The sequence below is a fragment of the Varanus komodoensis genome, unplaced genomic scaffold (genome assembly GCF_004798865.1).
Source record: "Varanus komodoensis strain SLA01 unplaced genomic scaffold, ASM479886v1 scaffold28, whole genome shotgun sequence".
In the NCBI taxonomy this organism is placed as follows: Eukaryota; Metazoa; Chordata; class Lepidosauria; order Squamata; family Varanidae; genus Varanus; species Varanus komodoensis.
Window position 1 is genome coordinate 7,234,709 of NW_025335727.1, and position 20,416 is coordinate 7,255,124.

The window sequence follows — 20,416 nt, forward strand, 5'->3', positions numbered from 1 at the left end:
ATAAGGCCTTTCTTGACCTGAGAACAATCTCTCTTCATTTCATTGTGTTGTTTATCTCCCAGTAGAGTTAGAAGCGCTTTCCATCTAATTTGGCTTCTTGAGGGAGGAGGGGAAGAAAAGCACAAAAATTCTTCCAGGAAAAAACCCCTTTCCGTAGTTTGTCTCGCGTTTTGCTTTGTTTCAATCTACCTTATAGGTTGAAAACAATCCCACACTTTAGCATCCTCAAGTTAATCCAGTTACTTTGTGAAAAAAAAGACGTTGTTACTACCCGATGGCGGTTAATAAATTGCAGAAAAAATATTTAACTGTTTGTAATTTCCTCACATTATCGCAGACTAATATAATAGCATATTTGTTAAATGTGCACTGCACTTCTCAGTGGCTAAATGAACCATAGGCCATCTCCTTTCTGTAGTCAATTTAGAATTAACATATAATGCCGAATAATTGACTTGTCGGCCACCCAGCCATTTACAGAGTGAATTATACCTTTCATCTTTTCCCGATGCACAAGGATGAAAAGTGCTTCAAGGTTCCTTTGGTGTTGCACAGAAAGCAGGAAAATGCAGGTGCTCCATCTCTAATGCTATGAAGATTAAAAACAGAAAAGGAGGAAATATAAATGGAATATAAATACCCTTTAACCACAGCCATTCCAAGCAGCTTGTGCTCTGGCAACCACGAAATGAAAAGATGCCTTTTGAGCAAGACACCAAAAAATAAAAATAAAAATCAAGACCTGATGCTAGGGGCCAGTTTAAGCTCTAATTTTCACCCCTTTCATCACTTGCAGAGACATTCTGCTCATCTAAGCAGCCTGCCATCCAAACCAGGAAAACTCTTAAAGAACAACTCCCACTTTAACTCTCCCCCATTGCCTGGGGAAAATGATCAATGCATTTTCCAACCTTCACCTCCCAATTCTCAGCACTTCCAGTGGCTTCCCAGTTCCTCATCTTGCAATGGGTGTCCCACAGCTGAGACACTGCTGCACAAGACCAAAGCTGGGATTGAGCAGTTGGAGGAGACGCAGAGGAGCAAAATTTCCACTCCGGTCAGTTCCCTTCCTCCCTGCCTTGTTGGGTCGGAGGCAAGCAATCTGGTCAAAGATGAGAGAGTAGCCAGGTTCTGGAGGTCATGCAGAGCCAACCAGGGAAGAGCAAACTATACATGTGCTATGCTCACATGACTCCAGTCCTCCGTCAGCTTCACTGGCTTCCCATTGAAGCCCGGGCCCAATTCAAGGTGTTGATTATGACCTACAAAGCCCTAAACGGCTTGGGTCCTGGCTACCTGAACGAGCGCTTACGTCCGTATATGCCCGACCGCCCTTTGAGATCTGCGGGAGAGTCCCTTCTCCGGGAACCCTCCATGAAAGAAATTAGGAGAGTAAGTACCCGGAGGAGGGCTTTCTCTGCGGTGGCGCCCAACCTATGGAATTCACTCCCCAAAGAGGTCCACCTGGCACCGTCGTTACTGGTTTTTCGGCGCCGGGTAAAGACCTTTTTATTTAAACATCATTTTAATTGTTAAGACATATGATCTGGCCAGGGCAACTTCTTCTTCCTTCTCTTTCCTCCTCCTATATTATTTATTTACTTATTTTATACTGATAATTTTAATTTTATATTATTATGTTTGTAACTCAGTGTATTTTTTGTATTTTTGTATTTAATGGTAATTTATTATGTTCTATTGTATTTCAATGTATTTTATTGTGTTGTAAGCCGCCCCGAGGCTTCGGCAAGGGGCGGCATAGAAATGTTATAATAATAATAATAATAATAATAATAATAATAATAATAATAATAATAATACATAGACACACGTGCCCTTCCCATGCCTGCCCTAAACCCATTTTTTAAAAGACAGTGTGAGATCTAGTCATGGGGATCCTGCTTTTCATGTGGTTTGGTCCAGCTCTCTGTCTCCATCTCTGTCTCTGTCTTTGGAAATTTAGGGTCACTTTTTTATTTCTTTCATTCATGCCCCACTTTAGCACTCAAGAGGGCTTACAGAACCTAGTAAAATGGATTCAAAGGATACATTAAATGCAATAAAAGTATAATAATTACAGGAAAAACAGCACCCAGCCCACCAGACCCACTTAGAGGGTAAAGCCTTCTTAAATAATGCAGTCTTTGTCTGCCAGAAGAAGGGCATCAAACAGAGAGCAAACCCAGCCTCCCTTGGAGGAAGTTCCATAGCCCAGGAATGGATGCCTGAAAAGGCCACCATCAAAAAGGCAACCAAAGCAGTTGGTCTTGGAAGGAAGGCTTCTCCAGAAGATCTTGGGAACTGGGCAAGCTCATACGGGAGAAGGTGGTCCTTCAGGTAGCCTGGTCCCAAGCCTGGTCCCTCTTCAGTTTTATAGGTCATAATCAGCACATGGAGTTATGCCCAGAAACAGATCAGTAACCGGTGAAGCTGCCATAGCAAGAGAGTCATTCTCCCTGCAACTGGCCCCAGTAAACAGTTTCCCCACAGCATTCTGGACCAGTGGAGGTTTCTGAACAGTATTTAAAGGCAGCCCCGCACGAGTGCATTGCAGTAGCCCAACTGAGATGCAACTAGGAACAATGACAATAGGAATCGGAGGAGAGAGGTCAGAAAACAGAGCACATGTGCAAACTGGATAAAAGCTGCAACAAGCAAACGAGTGAAGCTTTCCGGCAGCGTGTTGTTTCTCCACTCATTTTATATTCTGCTTTTTAGTGCCACAGGCGTACTCAGGGCAGCCTGGAGAATAAAAAAACATAGAACAACAAAAACAAGCCACACCACAATTCTAAAAACAACCGCAGGAAATCTATAGCAGCAATTAAAGGGTATAATAAAATTCATCAGGAACAGCAAGCGAAAACATATCATTTCAATGCCCTAATTAAAAAATTGCCTTTTAAAATAAAATAGGCTTTGGTGTCCACTGAAAATCAGTCAGAGGCAGATTATACCCCCTTTTTCAGTATTAGTAATTAATTTTGTTCTTCAGTTTTTGTTCTCCACTGGGTATCTTGTTTACTCCGAAGAGGTTTTTCTGAGTTGTTGCTACAGATTCCTATGCAGTGTTGAAGTCAGAATAAACTCAGCTATAAAAATGAAAGGAATTCATGATAGCATCCTAAGTTTCCAGTCCTTATGACACTCAAGTGAAATCATATAAGCATGCAACAAATGTAGACTACCTTCACACTTTTTGCACCTACCGCTGAAGTTAGAATTGTTTCAAACAGCAGAAACATTGCAATGTAATTCTGAAGACGGCTGCTTCATCTTTTAGACTTTCCCTGCTGATCTTTGTGGCAGGTTTGTAATGTCTGAGCAATTTATTTATGCCACAAACTGCTTTCCTCTCCCTTTCCTGGCACTGAGCACTTTCCACAAGCCCTCAAGATCAACCTCTGGCTTCTAAAACTGACAATGTCTGCAGTGCAGTTATGAGCTGTCAGCGCTAAAATCTAAAGCACCAAGGAGAATTTATTGACAACGTAAAAAGAATTGGATTTAATATCAAATTAAATAGCACAAGGAAGAAACTGCACCAAGCCTATTATCTGTTTACATATTTCATGCCATAAAAAACTCAATTTTTATGTCTTGTTGAAGCTGCCAGAGCACTTAGAACCTGGCACCCAACAGCTGTTTCGCAGGAAGGGGACGCCCTCACCACACAAGGTAGTCCTCGCTTGCCAAAAAGCACCTGAGGTCTCTTCCAGAAGGAACCCTCTGCTCGCCTGAGTTGACAGAAACCCAAGGCAGGCATTCAGTTCTAGCTGCCAATCAGTGAGCTGGGACTATTCATTTGGTCATCTTGCACCCACCGTTTAAGCAGATGAACTTCGTCAAGCTGCATAGGAGATGGTATAAGCAAATTTACTCTCTCACACAACTCTGATATCTGTCATGGGTTCCCAAAGAGAAACTTGCCATAGGAAACAGGGTTTTGTTACCTTTAAAATTTGCTCCTCCCTCACTAATCGCATGTGAGTTTCTTCCTGCTCCATTCGATTCTTGCAGTGACCCTCTGTGGTGGATTAGGCTGTCACACAATGACTGTGAGCTTCATGGCTGAGTGGACATGTGAATTTGGGTCCCCCGATCCTGGTCTAACACTCTGAAGGAGCGAACTCTTGCATGTTTAGAGAAGAAATGGTCCCACACTCCCCAGCATATGCAAAATACTGCACCTTAACTCAATCATCCCAAACTGGCACCCCCAGGTGTGTTAAACTGCTACTTCCAACAATGGTAGATGTGGTCCAATGTATTGGGATTTCACCAGGCTGGAGAAGGCTGCATCATGCCAACTCTTCCTCGAGCTGTTCCTAACCATTTCCTTCAGCTTCTCACATCATTCAGGCTATGCTTCAATTGATCCATGTAGTTTTATCTCCATCCTCATCTTCTTCTTCAACACTTAACACACCAGCTCAGGCTGCAATTGCCGAGGGAAGACCAGTGGTGAAGCAGCACCCAAGTTGCCTCCTCAAAATAAAATAGCAAAATGTATTTACATGTACTTCTACCACATCCTGTGCACTCTGCTTCTTGCCCAAGCAACATCCATCATGATGAAATGGAAAGCACCAGCAACAGAGCAATTCTGTGGTCCCGAGGCAGCCTTGGCTTTGGACAGCTGCTCCAGCCCCATGCTGGGAATCCACACTCAGCTCTGCATCTTCATCCCACTCAGAGCTACCATGCAGAGAAACAGCTCTGGCTGCTTCTCCATGGCCTCACAGGAACCTCGGAGAAGAAGCGTAGTAGATGCTCCAGGAGCCATGGAGAGAAGAGGACTAGTGCCAGCAAGATGCCTCAGCCTCTCTCATTCTCCTTCTGCAATGCCATTGTGAGGATGCAGAAATCAGCTGTCTGGAGGAAGGGAAGGAATGTGAAGGTCAGGTTAGCCTCCACACTCCTCCTGCACTGCGAAGGATGGCTGGTAATTCTCCAAGTTTAGAAGGCTATCAGCATCCCCACAGGAAAGCTCCCTACATGACGTAATAGAAGCAGCAGCAATAAGGCAATCATAGATCTAATCACTGGTCTGCTTAGACGGTCCTCACAGTCACCAGCCACCAGCTCTCTCTGCTTCTTGGCCAAGCCTTTTCTGGAAATAGATCTTCAAAACATGCTTCCCCAGCCTGGTGCCCCCATATGTCTGCATTCCTCACTATTGTCCATCGTGTCTAGTGCAGGTGGATGTCCAAAGCATCTGAATGGCACTCAGCTAGGGAAAGCTGCTTTAGCACTTAAGGAATTGATTGTGAGGGAAAGGACTATAGCTTATGGGTGAACGTGTGCATTGCAACACAGGGAATCCAAGGACCAGCCCAGACAACTCCAGTTAAAGGGGGAAGGCAAGAGGTGATGCGAGCACCCTTCTCTCGAAAAGCCACTGCTGGTCTGGATTCACAACAATGCCTAGATCAGTGGCCTTCAGGATCTTTCAAGGGGGAACCACTTTGGCAAGAGACACCACCTGCTGGGCCCACCCGGGGTCTTCCTGGACCAGCAGTGAAAGCATAGTTTTAATGCTCTTCCTGGGGGCAGGGAGGGAAGGAGCTAAATGAGCATTCTAAGAAAGGATCCTAGGTGCCATCCTCAAGAAGGCCCCTTCCCATGTCCTTGCCAAGTGTACCAGACGTTGCTGCAGGAGACAGAACAGAACACAATCACTAAAAAGCTAATTCTGCTCCTCTCTGGGCAGTCCCTTCTAGTTTAAGGCAGAAACGCTTTCACTGGACACAACCCAGTTCCTGTGACAGCAAGCACTGGCAGCTTCAATGAAGACCTGCTCTTTGATATCCCCTCAGTTGCCACCTGCCAACCGCAGCTCTTCAACCTGACATTCAGGTCTTGCACTTTAAACTTTTTTCCACACAGCAATAATTCTTTTTTTTTAAAATGTTGGCATTTCCCAAGGAGATGCGTCGTCACAACTTTCCTTCTTTTCAAAGGCAAATAGACCAGCATCTTTAAAAAGGCAGAAAGAGGGAAAGGCCAGTCCGTCTCTTCTGTGCCCTACATCCTAAGTTCACTTTTCAAAATCAGACATGCAGGCAGGCAGCCACCAATCAGCACTATAATTGCCTAACAGACGTTTTTGTAGCATTTTTCCACCTTGTGTCTTGTTGAAAGATAAAGGGAATTGTGCATGCGTGTGCATGTGTATTTCTCCCCATTCTGTTCATGTGATATCTCCATACTTCCACAGGCTGGCTTCATATAGTTCAATTCTATGGATTGATTAGCTTCCATACTATGACAGAAGCATCATCAGATGTGGAAACCAGTAGAAACCAGTTATGTAGTCAAGAGTTCCTCCCATCCTTCATGCACCACAGCAGAAGGCAATTCTTCTGAAGTCTCATGTTGAACAATAATACAGAAAGAAAAAACTAATTTGCCTGGAACCTGATGTGTATTGCTAAGAGTCAGAGACCACACCCTGGTACTCTATTCTGCTTGTGTGCAACTCAGGTTGTTCTGCAATCCAGTCACTTCCCTGTGAGCAAGTTGAACAAATTGAGCTGTGCAACGACAACACAATGCTGAGCAATTGTTCACACACATTACACTTTCTACAGGTAGGGAATACCTCATGTATAATGTGGTCCTGAGCTACCATGTTCTTATTATGCAACAAAAATCAGAGAGCAAGTGACTAGGCAGAACAGAGTAGGGCTGGCCGTCGCATGAAGCAGCATGATGAAATGGCTTCAGTCTGCAAATTGCTGCCTGGGCAATATTGCTGCCTGGCACGAGTGGAAAAGGGATGGAGAGAGTTAAAAACACCATGGATGCCACCATGAGAGCTGGCCCAGTTTCTGGTTGCCACCCTCCTAGGCACTATTACTGAAGGAGGGGCACTTGGATCCAGAAGCTGAAGCTCTAAACTGAACAGGCTGCTGCATGTTGCAGGCACTGGTTCTTCAGGTACCATATGACTTTTAACGCCACATGATGGCCACAGAACAACCAGAGCTGCAGGCAATTCTGGCCAGAAGAGAGACATTTAGGCCATGTTAAATGACTCCATCTTAGCCATGTTAAAGGGACCTGTTTATTTGTTTATTTATTTATTTATTTTATTTAGAGGTTTTGTATGCCATCCCCTTGCTATATAGCCTCGGGACGGCTCACACAAATAAATAAATATAATACAAATACAGTTAAAACCTGGAAACACCCTGGCTGCACAATTAAAACCTATAAATATTATACGTTGTTAAAATATTGTTTGAATAAAAAGGTCTTAGCCTGGCACTGAAAAACAAATAACGATGGCACCAACTGGACCTCTCTGGGGAGCGCATTCCACAGATGGGGCACCACCGCAGAGAAAGCCCTCCTCCGGGTACTTTGCCTCCTGATGTCTCTCACAGAGGGCTCCCGGAGGAGGGCCTCTGCTGCCAATCTCAAGGGGTGGGAGGGCAAATATGGAAGCAGGTGTTCCTTTAGGTATCCAGGTCCCAAGCTGTTAAGGGCTTTATAGGTGATTACCAACACCTTGAATTGAGCCCGGACTTCGATGGGAAGTCAGTGAAGCTGGTAGAGGACTGAGGTTATATGAGAATAATGCCCAGTCCCCGTCAGCAACCTGGCTGCTCTATTTTAAGAGCACCACATTAGGACCACATTATACATGAGGTATTTCCTGCCTGTAGAAAGTGTAAGTTTAAGCCAAGCTAGTAGCTTGATGAAGGAGCCTCCCATTCCTTGCTACTTTTAAGGTCAAGGTCATTTTTGGAGAAGCAGCCCTAAACGTGTGACCACTGCCATAAGATACCTGCAATAGCAGGCGATCTGGAGGGAGACTGAAGCATAGTCTCCCGGTCCACTGTGACTACACATACACTCACAGACCAAGGTCAAAGTGACGTACTTATCTAAGGTCTGTGTCCATGTCCGGGTCCGTGTGTGTGTTTGGAGGGAAGCATTTATTTATTTTAGAAAAGGGACCAAGCAGTTTGCAATCCAGTATGAGCACTGGTTTTTATACCCGTATCTCAGAAGTGAGGCAAGGAGGTGGTTTGGTGTATAATTAATTGCAAACTTCCAGCTATCTTGTTTTCACTTTATCAGGCTATTTGCATTTCTGAGAATGTTGATGCTCATGAATAAAAATGAGTGATGACTCTATGCAGCTATGTAAGAAAGAGAGAGCGTGTGTATGTGTGTGTGTGTCATTCATAACACCTGGTTGCCTTTCTCATCTGTACATGTAAAGACACTCTCTGAAATTGTTTTAGAGCTCTTCATGATATATGCGGGGAAGAGGGGGGAGAGGCATTTCAATATGCCACTTATTAAAATAATTATTGATTTGTTCTTGAAGAAGATGGATGGCATCTGTAAGAATTATTTTTTGGCATCCTTATTCTTTCACTGAACCCCTCTGGTAAATGATATTTCTCAGGAAAATGTATTTATTCAGAACTTCATTTTGATTTCATAGAAAAATGGTCCTTGCCATAGCAGTATGGAATGTACATTTTTCTCCCTACGCTGCCTTTCAGCTTGCAAGCGCCAGAAGCTCCAGCGCCCCTTATCAGGAAAACTTGCTCGAGATTAATTTTTCCAGCATGCCTTCCTTCTCAAAGTGGCTGTTTTTCAATGCCAGTTAAAGACAGCGTTTTGATAAATTCCCAATGGCAGTATGCACAAGCTGAAAGAAGGCACTATAATCACATCAGGAAAATAACAGATGCCTTATGGAGGAGGAAGAGGGTTGCATATGCATGCATGTATGAGCGCACACAGACACAGTCTCAGCCCGAGTTGTGCAGTGTATAACATCACATCGATTACACCCCGATACATTTTCTCATGCTAAATGGACTCAATGGGGAAAGCAAGATTTTAAAAACGGGTAAGAAAATGTTTTTGTGACAGACTCAAACAAAGGAGCTGATTTTTTGCTTGGATCAATGAGTGGGTGCCGATGATGAGTTTTTGTCATTTTTGGCTTTGTGTGCCAAATACAATTTTCCTGCTACAACTGAGTGTCAATGCTAGCAATTGCAACGTTAGAATCTAGTTTGGCCCTGCTGCTTTTACAGCTTTGAATTCTCCTTTGCTGCTGGAAGACTCATTGAGGCTGATCATATATACTGACCTTTGATCCGTATTTATAAACACTTTGTGTCAGTAAAGTAACATGATGTACGAGCTCTTAAGCAGGAACAGGGAACTCAGCTTCGTTGGAGCCAGCTGCATGCTGGTGCTCTAACATTACTCACGCTCCATTTAATCATATGCTTTGGCAATGTCCAAAAGTTATCTGTTTTGAGGAAGAGTTATATCCATAGTTATGACACGGATAGATGTTGAACCAGATCACTTTGTTTCTCCATGCTTCCTGGAAGTTAGCGCATGGTCAGCGTAAATGGATTCTCTGTGCCCTTTGACAGTTATTACAAATTTGGAGGGTTAAATGCTCTCTTCCTATAATGCAACAGACATGACCTAATGACACTTTCAGTATTTGAACAGGTGGTACATAGATGCCAGTTGTGAATAGACACATATATGCACATTGGGGCTGTGTTTTGTTGATATTTATGTATAATGTCTTAGGAAGTCATACTTTTGTGTGTGTATCTACACTTCATATGAATCATGAGCCGGGGTCCCTCCAAAAGCCACAGGTTGCTCTCTTTGCAAAGCATTTCATTGACCAAAAAGCACAAAACACTCAGAATAAATCTCTGAGTATGCACAGAGCACCCAATCCAGTATTCACCTGCAAGAACTCTGCTTTATGAGCGTGCCTGCTGCCCAGCCCACCAGGAGGGGACTTCTGAAAGTGAGCACTCCTTCTTCCTGAGTGATCTAATTGGGCAGCCCTTCTCGGCTGGTGACACACCATGGGGTCAAGAGCTGGGGCCGCTTCATCTGTGTCTGAGAAACTCCCCTGCTCCAAGTCCCCCCCTGCCATCCGCACATCTTGGCTGTTCCCAGAGACTGCCTACCCATCCAGGAAGCCTGGCCTTGAGATAAACCTCCCTGCTTCCTCATCTCAGTGTCTCAGATTTGCCCCGATTCCCACCACCACCCCGTTCTGCTTCACATTCTGATTCTGATTCCTCCAAAATCCAGCCAGCAGCCCATGAAACAAATGCCGAAAGCAGCCATCTTGCACACTCCCAACAACACGTGTTGTTGTTGTTATACTTTTATATTGCACCATATCCCACTGACTTCTCTGGGCAGGTTACGAATTTAAAAATATACATAGGAACCACAAAAAAACCAAAGACAAAATAAAAACAACAAATCTGCTGCCCAGTGGTTGGCGATGACAAGGCTGACAAGCACAGCTTCCGAACAAATATCAATGGAAACAGATGTGTTGGAATGGATGTAGTTATATTTGTAATTTCTTCTCCTCTTTAAAGGTTTTGTTTTATTGAGGTTTGCAATGCAATCAATTTAAAAGTTTTGAAAATCATAAAATGATTCTGAAGGGGAAGCCATCCAAAAAAAAAGAGCACCTGAGCATCTGTGGATGCCTCGTTGTTTGACAGCACACGTGCTTTTGTGTTTGGATGCAGGTTGGGATAATAGAAGACTTCTTATACCAGATAGAAGATAGTTTCTTAAAGACCAAAAAACTCAGAACAGCAAGGAGGCAGAAAATGAAGATGAAGCGACTTCAAAGTGAACAGCCATGCTAGGCCTACTGAGGGGAAGAGGCTCCCATCCTGCACCAGAGATAGCAACAGAGGACATTAATATAGCGGGCATTTGACAGCTGGGACAACAAAGGCTGGCCTTCAAATTAATGAGGTGTCCCCTCCATACAGCTCATCTTTAGCAACAAGCTTCTGCACTTCATTAGTTTCCTCTGACAGGAATAAACGTTTATGGGATGCTTGACTGGATTCTTAATGCCAAATGGTCTTGTATATTCAAACCTGGTCAGGAATATGGATTGCTGCAACTTGCCCCTATTTTTAGGCACAATCCAATTGGTGGATTCTTACATGAATCATTTCATTCATATCTGTGGGTCTTTTCTGGGAAAAGATGCCCACTGAAGTGTGCAACCTTTTCATCCAGAATGGTGCAAAGAAGGCTTCTCTTCTATAGAAATCACATCGGCATGCAAGTCATGAACAGGAGGATGTGGAGTGCCTGCAAGCTTTTGACCATAGCTGTCTTCCCATCAGTGGTGCAGCTGCTCATCATGGCAGCCCCCAAGGACACTCTGAGATGCAGGCAGCTCTGTTGGTCCAGGTCAGAACATGAGCTCTGACAGTATTCCTCTCCAAGTCAGTCTTTTGGAAAGTGACTGGGCCTTAATTGCAGATTCAAGGCCAAGCCACCCCAGAAGCCCTTGGACTGCAACAGAGATCACTCAAAGCAACATAATGTCACCAGGAAAATCTGTTCCCTCCCACCTCCACAGGTACTGATTGCAGCTAAGCTTAGAGGAACAGGGAGCTCTGGAGATGATGCCAGATGACCTGCTTTCAAGATGTCCTGGCCCTTTGAGCCTGTGATTTCACTGCATGACTGGCCACACACCTTAAATCACCCGATTGCAGCAGAAGGCAAGGCAGTTCCCTTTGTCCCATCCCACCTCCTTGCCCCCACCCACTCACCCATGTAGTGGAGCTGGAGGGCACACAGCTCCAAGACTTCAGAATGATACCATCGCCCAGCCCCAGGCTCCCCCTTTCCTTCCCATTGCTGATGGGAAATGCATCTTCTCAACAACAACAACAACATATCCCACTCCGTCTGCAGGTCATTTAGCAGTTGCTCCACCATTTAATTTCTGCCTCTGTCTCCCGCTACGTAAGTAGCAATGTTCTGCTTACAGTTTGCAATCAGCCTTGGGAGGGCTTTGCCCGGAGAGGTGGCAACTCAGGGTTAGATAGATTGGGTCTGAAGGCAGTCTCCTACTCAGGCACAGACCACCTGAGGGGCAGTGCCATCATATGTCTCTGGACTATTTCCTGTAAGCAGGGAATAGCAGTGCCTGAAGTGCAGGCTCCCCCTTGATGCTGCAAGTGGCTGCATTGATCCATTCCAGCAGTTTTCATCTCTGGCCTTCCATAGAGCCAATGGCTTTCATTTCCCATTCAAACACTGGGTCACCACAAAATATTTTGCATTACCACAAGGATGACACACAATAACATATCGCGGCTGAGCAAATCCATCCTGCTCCCCTGCTCAGTTATTTCAATATCATTCAGAGGGACAGAGAAGCTCGATGGAGAGGCAGATCAGGGCATCGTCCCTGCTAATAAAATGTCCCAGCATTTCCACCCTGTGAGCCCTGGATCCATTACACTGTTTGCATAGCAGCATTAAATGGTTTGCCTCAAAGTTCAGCCAGAACGAGCTCTGTCTAGCACAGCTTGTTTCCCCTTTGGACGCCTGTGGTGTTCTTGCCATGCACGCCCGTAATATATTGTCTCCTAAAGCCCAGTAAGATTTTCATAAGCTTTTAAATCAAAATGCATGCAAAACACAGAAGCCCACCAGCATGATAACAGCTTGCTTTACGCAACTGAAAGAAATTGTGTAATGGAATCAAAAATTGATCAAATGTTTTCTGCATAATCCAAGCTACCTTAAGCTACTGAAGTCAACTAGATGGAGCTGCAAAGTATTGTGGCAAATGCAAAGGTGCTGATGTTGTGGATTCTGATGGAATTGCATGGCACTGTGACAAGCATCCCTTCTTCAGGAATGCAGGTGCATCATTAAGGTTACTTTGTGAGCGCTTCTTTTATGCTACCATCTCCTGTCCAGGTATGTCGGATGAGTAGCTCCAGAGCTCCTGCTCTCGGCTTCTTATGGTCCTGGATTTGGACAGGGCAGTCCTTTAAAAAGACAATGCCTCAAAATATGAGTGCCCTTTGGGAAAAACGGCACAGGACCAACTCCAACTTATGGCAACCCTATGAATGAAAGCCCTCAAATTTGTCCTGTCCTTGACAGCCCCGTTCAGTTATTGAAATCTCAAGGCTGTGGTGTCCTGCATGGAATCAACCCATCTCGTAGCTGGGCATAGGCTCCGTGGGTCCTAAATTGCATGGACCACTTTCTACACGCCCATACAGACACTGTAAAACCAAGCCTTATTTGGAAGGGGAAAATTAAAGGATTCCTCCTCTTCCAGATAAAAATCTGTGAAATCTCACAACACAGAAAGAGCCACGCTGAGCCATGCAGCACTCTGTTCACACAGTGAGTGATCAGCTGTCCATGGGAACAGCCCCCCCACACCCTCCCATGCAGCTTAAGGGGCCAGCTCTGGTCGCAGAGGTAGTATTTAACCATCATGACTAGTCGGCCATCTTCCTGAAACTTTTGGTTTTTCTGATAAAAGTACATTTTCTATCAGAAGAAGGGGGAAAAACCCTTTGGAAAAAGCCTGGCCCACTCCATCTCAAGCACTGAAGAAGCCAAGCATGTGGCAAGATTAAATTGAAGAAAGGCTAGGGTGGGAAGGTGGTCACCCACTGAGAAGTTAAATGATTTGCTTAGGGGAGACAGCACAGGGCAGAGAAGCAAAAGGAACCCCGGAGGATAAACTATCACTATGCAGTAATTACCATCAAAAGAGGAATTCAGAAATACACAGACCCACACTTGCTGTTTTCAAGAATAGCATCTGGTGATTGTCTCAGAGTTGTGGCCTTCTGTATTCTTTTCATCTGAAAACCAGCTAGGAAAAGGTAGGTTATATTCCTCCAGACTTCCCATTTTTTAAACAATAATTATTGTCACAAAGACCAGATTTAACAGTGAGCTCTTCTCTTGTTACAATCCATCATGAGGCGACACCAAATCTGGGACGCTTTTCTACAGCCTGCAAGAGATAATAATAGAATGTATTTTCCTGACCTTTTCCATTTTCCTGGCAATGCTATCAGGAAGTTTTTCCTCTCCTCCCTTCTTAACCAGCTCATTAACCTGGGAGGGGGAAAGGGAGGTCTGGACAGACAATTAGCTTGCAGAATATTAAAAAGGTTAACAGTGAATGGCACTCTCCCAGGCAGCCTCAGTCATGGGAGGTATTCCAAGCCCGTTGTCGCATGTTCTGCTCTGAGAAGCCACAAACGTGTTATTCTCAGGAAATCCTGTCCTGCCTCATGAAGGACAGATCAGCAGCAGGAGAAGGATGTAAGAGGGGAGGTTCCATGGGCAACACAATCCTACAACTTATGGGCAGCTTCTAGATGGCCATAGGAATTTTCAGATTCCCAATTTCAAGGTCAGAAAATTGTTCTGGCCTCATAGCAGGGGATCAGAGCTCATAAGGGTGTGCCTTGCAGAAGGAGTTTTGCAGCTGATCTGGGGGAATGTGGAAGGAGAAGGCCAGTGGAGCCCAGATGCAATGTGTCCTGGTGGTGCTCAGCCCCTTTCCCTTCCTCTCTGAAACACTGCATTGGGATGCACAACAACGACGGGGTGTTTTGCAGAGCAAAAGGTAGCATCCATGCTCCTTCCACCCTCCATAGGATGCTCGCAGTCCTCTGAACTTGGAGGGTCCCACACATCCCCACAGCATTGCCCCGATTGGTTTGCTTCATGCATTTCTTCCAAGTGGTCCAAGGTAGCATACAAGAGCCAGCTTCTCCTCTCCACTTCATCCTCACCATGGCTCCGTGAGGTGGTAAGGCTGATGGTCCATGACCACCCAGTGTCACCCGGTGAGCTTTCCAGCTAAGTGGGACTTGGAACGGAGGTCACCCAAATCTCAGTCCAACACCCTAACCTCTATACCAGCCGTCCCCAACCTGGTGGCCTTCAGAGGCATTTGGACTGCAGCTTCCAGAATTCCCATCCAGCAGGGCCATTGAGTAGGAATTCTGGTTGTTGTGGTTTCTGGAAGGCACAAGGTTAGGGAAGGCTGCTCTGCACTGTGCTAACTCCCTTTAATATCGTTCTCCTAATGTTAAGGAAGTGGAAATTTGAGGACTTGTCCTAATGTTACATGACTTACATGCTAAAGTTCTGGGCACCGTTGCACAAGAAATTCTGATAGGTTTTTTCCCAATGTACTTATATTTAAATTATTCTTCTAGCCTGGACTGAGAAACATAGCATGGCATCAGAAGTGAAGAATGAGGAATATATTGAATTAACTGGCAGGTGGCAGAAGTTTTCTGGATGTACAGCTGCAAACGGAAGAGAAACAGCTGGGGGAACCATGCTCAGAGAAAGTAATAAGGCTTTTCTCCAAACAGGGTGTAAGTGCTTATTAACTAGGAGGAGTCACTGGAAACATGGATATGTTATCGCTCCCACCAAGCTTGCTGTTGTCAGGGGATATGGAAGATACCTCGGGGGGAAATAGCCAAGGGTTTCAATTCTATGGCTATACACACACATACACACATGTGGTGGAAGAAACATTAATATACTGGAATAAACCTGGTAGGGATGGCTTTGTTTTTGCACAAATGAAACACACTGGCTTACTTTCAACAGAAAGAATAGGAATTGCTGGAAGCAGCAGGTGACTTTGTTCTATATTCAGCAATGAAATTGCGCCTTCCAGATTAAATAGCCTTCAATTATTTAGTGCCTACTCTAAGCATCCCACTCTTAGGGTCTACCTGGCTGGAGCCTGAAATAACAAGCATGCTCTTTACACTGGTGAGGAGACAAAAGATAAACTCTCTATAGTGCCTCGAGGAAGAGAAAGCCTGCCATACTTGAGTCCCATTGAAATTAATGGAATTTAAGATTGTTGTAGTTAACTTTCAACAGGTTGCAAATGCAACCCTCTTTCTCTAGATTTCTGGGGTACTATTGGAGATGGCTGGTAAAGTGAGAGTTTAGAGGAACTGTATCTCTCTCAAAAATGTAGCTCAACCTTAATCTCAAACTGCTAAATTACAAGTTTGGAACCTGCTCTACTGACCAGGTTCATTCCTTCCATGACTTGTCTGCTGATGCAGTGATATTGGTTTTCCCTTTTATTCATCACTGTGATAACCGGTTTTCATTGATTGATCTACTGGCGTGTTTCCTGCATTAGTCTCAACACTTGCAGTCCTAGACAGTGATCACTTTTTCCGTCTGGCCAATCTCAACGGTAAGCCAGCAACTGGCAAGGACTGAAAATCATTACCAACCTGATACAGAGTCAGCCTCCTGACCTACAGAGCAAGTCCTGCATTTCAATACCAAGCCAGCACCGTTTGGGATCCATTTCCTAATTCAGTTAGCCACCCCACAGTGCGCTTTCCTGTGCACCGACGCCTTCAGAGGCATTCTGACACCAGACCCTATCCTGAAGTTCATGGTGTTCCCATCATGACCATATTATTACATGACCATATACAGTGAATCTCCTCCATTCCAGATTTCTTCATTGATGACATGTTCATCCCCATTAAAACCATTACAGACATACCTGATGTTGCACTTAACAGATATTGCATTGTTTGCAAATTGAAGTTTGTAGCAACCCTTCATTGAACAAGTCTATTGGCACCTTTTTTCCAACAGCATCGACTCACCTCATCTCTGTGTGTCACATTTTGGTAATTCTCACAATATTTTAAACTTTTCCTTTATGATCATATTATTATTATTATTATTATTATTATTATTATTATTATAACATTTCTATGCCGCCCCTTGCCGAAACCTCGGGGCGGCTTACAACATGATAAAATACATTGAAATACAATAGTACATAATAAATTACCATTAAATATAAAAATACAAAAAATACATTGATTTACAAATACAAAATTAAAATTATCAGTATAAAATAAAAATATAGGAGGAGAAAGAGAAGGAAGAAGAAGTTGCCCAGGCCAGATCATATGTTTTAACAATTGAAATGATGTTTAAATAAAAAGGTCTTTACCTGGTGCCGAAAAACCAGTAACGACAGTGCCAGGCGGACCTCTTTGGGGAGTGAATTCCATAGGTTGGGCGCCACCGCAGAGAAAGCCCTCCTCCGGGTACTTACTCTCCTAATTTCTTTCATGGAGGGTTCCCGGAGAAGGGACTCTCCCGCAGATCTCAAAGGGCGGTCGGGCATATACGGACGTAAGCGCTCGTTCAGGTAGCCAGGACCCAAGCCGTTTAGGGCTTTGTAGGTCATAATCAACACCTTGAATTGGGCCCGGGCTTCAATGGGAAGCCAGTGAAGCTGATGGAGGACTGGAGTCATGTGAGCATAACGCCCTGTCCCCGTCAGCAACCTGGCAGCTCTATTTTGCATCAATTGAAGTGTTCGGACTGTCTTCAGGGGAAGCCCCACGTAAAGCGCGTTGCAGAAGTCTAGGCGGGAAGTCACCAGCGCGTGTGTCACCGTCGCCAGGCAGTCGTACTCCAGGTAGGGGCGCAGCTGATTAATCAGCCAAAGCTGAAGGAAGGCGTTCCTCACTACCGCTGTCACCTGAGCTTCCAATATTTGTTACGTTGATCTGTAATCAGTGATCCTTGATGCCACTATTATAATTGTTTTGAGGCACAACAAACCACCTCAAGGATGGTGAACATGATCTATAGTACAACAAGATTGCTGTTGTTCTCATGCCTGCTAACACAACATCCATCCTATAGCCCATGGCTGAAGGAGTAATTTTGATTTTCAAGTCTTATTATTTAAGAAATACATTTTGTAAGGCTACAGCTGCCACAGATAGTGATTCCTCTGATGGATCTGGGCAAAGTAAATTGAAAACCTTCTGGAAAAGATTCGCCATTCTAGATGCCATTAAGAACATTCGTGATTCATGGGAGGAGTTAAAAATATCAGCATTAACAGGAATTTGGAAGCAGTTGATTCCAACCCTAATGGACGATTTTGAGAGACTCGACTTCAGAGGAGGAACCAATTGCAGATGTGGTGGAAATGGCAAGACAACTAGAATTAGAAGCCTGAAGAAGTGATTGAATTTCTGCAATCTTGTGATAAAACTTTAATGGATGGGGAATTGCTTCTTATGGATGAGCAAAGAAAGTTCTTCTTGGGACAGAATCTACTCCTGGAGAAGATGCTGTGAAGATTGTTGAAACAACAACAAAGGATTTCAAATATTATATAAACTTAATTGCTAAAGTAGGGTTAGGGTTGGGGTTTGGACTGACTCCAATTCTGAAAGAAGTTCTAATGTAGTTAAAATGCTATCAAGCAGCGTTGTGTGCTACACAGAAATCTTTCATGAAACAAAGAGTCAATCGATGCAGCAAACTTCACTGTTGTTCTATTTTAAGAAATTGCCACTGCCACCCCAACCTTCTGTAACCACCAAGCTGAGTCCCCACCAGTCAGCAGCCATCAACATCAAAACAAGACTTTCCACCAGCGAAACGATTGTGACTCACTGAAGGCTCAGATGATGGTTAGCAATTTTTAGCAATAAAGTGTTTAAAATTAAAGTATTACTTTTTTTTAGACATAATGCTATTGCACTCTTAAGGGACCATAGTATAGTGTAAACATAGCTTTTCTATGCACTGGGAAACCAAAAAAAAAAAAAAGTGTGCCTCGCTTTATTGCAATATTTGCTTTATTGCGAAGGTCTGGAAGCTAATCCACAGTATTTCCAAGGTGTGCCTGTACATTGCTGTTTCCTTCTACAAAAAGCAAGAAGTGTATTGCATGTCTGAAATAGATACACCATTCACTTATTTTCTCACTATCAGGGCATGACCCAACATTGTGTTGTTGTTGTTGTTGTGTCCTGGACACATCATGGTTCCCCAGATCTACTGCCATTGCGCTGTAGCCTAGTGATTTCAAAGTATGTTCCCCTGAAGTTCTGTGTTGTGCACAGATTTTGAGAGGAGTGATAGCACTGGAACCTGTGGTCATATTTACTGGGTCTTCTGAAGTCCCCCCACACACACACACACACCACTGTAGTTTGAAACACTTGGACCACAAAGCAGGAACAGGTACACACACTCAAGCAAACACCCAATAAGCATTTTAAGATCTGGAGTACCAGTGGTGGAACAGAATCCTTTTATAATTCAAGGATAGTTGCAGGATGAAAAACCAAAAGGAACCTCCGAGCAGCCTTCTGGATCACACCAGTAGCCAACAAGTGGCCAGCTGGGTGTCCATAGGAAATTTACATGCCAAACGGGAAGACAAATAGCTCTCTACTTTAGGTGGTGCCAGGAGGTGGAATTGAGTGGCTTCTGCCTCTGAAGCTAGTAGGTGCATGCAGACATCACAACTAATAACCAACAGTAATCTTTTCTTGAATTTCCTTGTTTTTAAAGCCGTCTAAGCTGGTGCCCATTAACATCCCTTGTGCAATATTCCTGCCATAAGTTAAAAGTGCTGAACATGTTACATCTGCCGGATTGACAGTGCTTTAAAATTGCCCCATACAGAAGCTTTCCTTCTCATCTCTTGAGAGACCTCAGGGTCACCCAATGAAGTTGATTGCCTGTAGTTCAGAGCAGGAACGCTTTATACAAAAAGTCCTTCTGGCCTCGCTTCCATCTTCTTTACAGAACACACAATTCAGCTGATGGAATTCACTGTCCCAAGGTGTAGTGACAGCTAGGAGCTTAAATGGCTTCAAGAGAGGCAAGGAAAAAAATAGATGCATTGAAAATTAACATCTCCACAGCTTTCACTATTCTGGTTCAATTATAGCCCATCAAAGACCCAGTATAATTACATTTATTGCTGATGTTCAGAAGTATATTGCTTATGTAGTCCAAACAGCTGCATTTAAGAGAAAGCGATCAGCAGGTTTGGAAAAATGCCAATGTTTTCAGAATGTACCTCCACACAAAAAAATCTACCGGAGAAAAATCCCAAAAGGCAGGTGCAAACTGCTGAAACTTTACCAAAGCTGATCACAGAATCTGGACTGAAAGATGGAGAATGGAAAAGTGGCTGGGAAGGGGAAGGGAAAAGAGTTCCACGGAGGAAGGCAGGACCAGCCAAGTGCGTCAGAGCAAACAGCATCAGTTCACACTGCAGCATTTCGTTACAGGGCGCCCTTGTCCATCTGAATCGAGACACACAGCAGACGAGTCCCATCCCTACCAGGCCCTCATTCTGCACACCCAGAGTGTTTGTTGGCTGCTGCTGGAAAAAGGATCCTGCACTAAAAGGATCCTGGTCTGATCCACAGGCCCAGCCTGCCACTGGGGAGGATGATGCCCCAGCCTGCAAGGGCTGGAGAGCAGCCTCCACCCCGTGTCCCCGCCTCTTCCCCTCTGATAAGAGTTCTGTACGGCGGAGCCCGTCCAGCTGCCTGATATACAGGGGAATGGGACTACTGGTCGCCAGTGTTTCTTTCCTCAATTTATTTTTACGGCAAATTTCACCAAAACTAGACAAAATCTAGTTTATGTATATGATTTCATATACATACATATCCATAGAACTGCATAAATTGAAATATATCAATGATATGTATGCTTTAACAAAGGCAGATCAAATACA

At 44.2% G+C, this 20,416-nt stretch overlaps 1 protein-coding gene across 1 annotated transcript in view; it reads left to right on the forward strand.

Annotated features, from left to right (window-relative positions):
• SPATA16 (spermatogenesis associated 16) overlaps window positions 1-10,685 on the forward strand; it is a 155,626-nt gene extending 144,941 nt beyond the window's left edge. Inside the window, exon 10 of the mRNA XM_044434583.1 lies at window positions 10,563-10,685. Coding sequence (XP_044290518.1) covers window positions 10,563-10,685 — 123 coding nt within the window. The remainder of the gene's footprint in view (window positions 1-10,562) is intronic.
• Window positions 10,686-20,416: the final 9,731 nt, after the last annotated feature.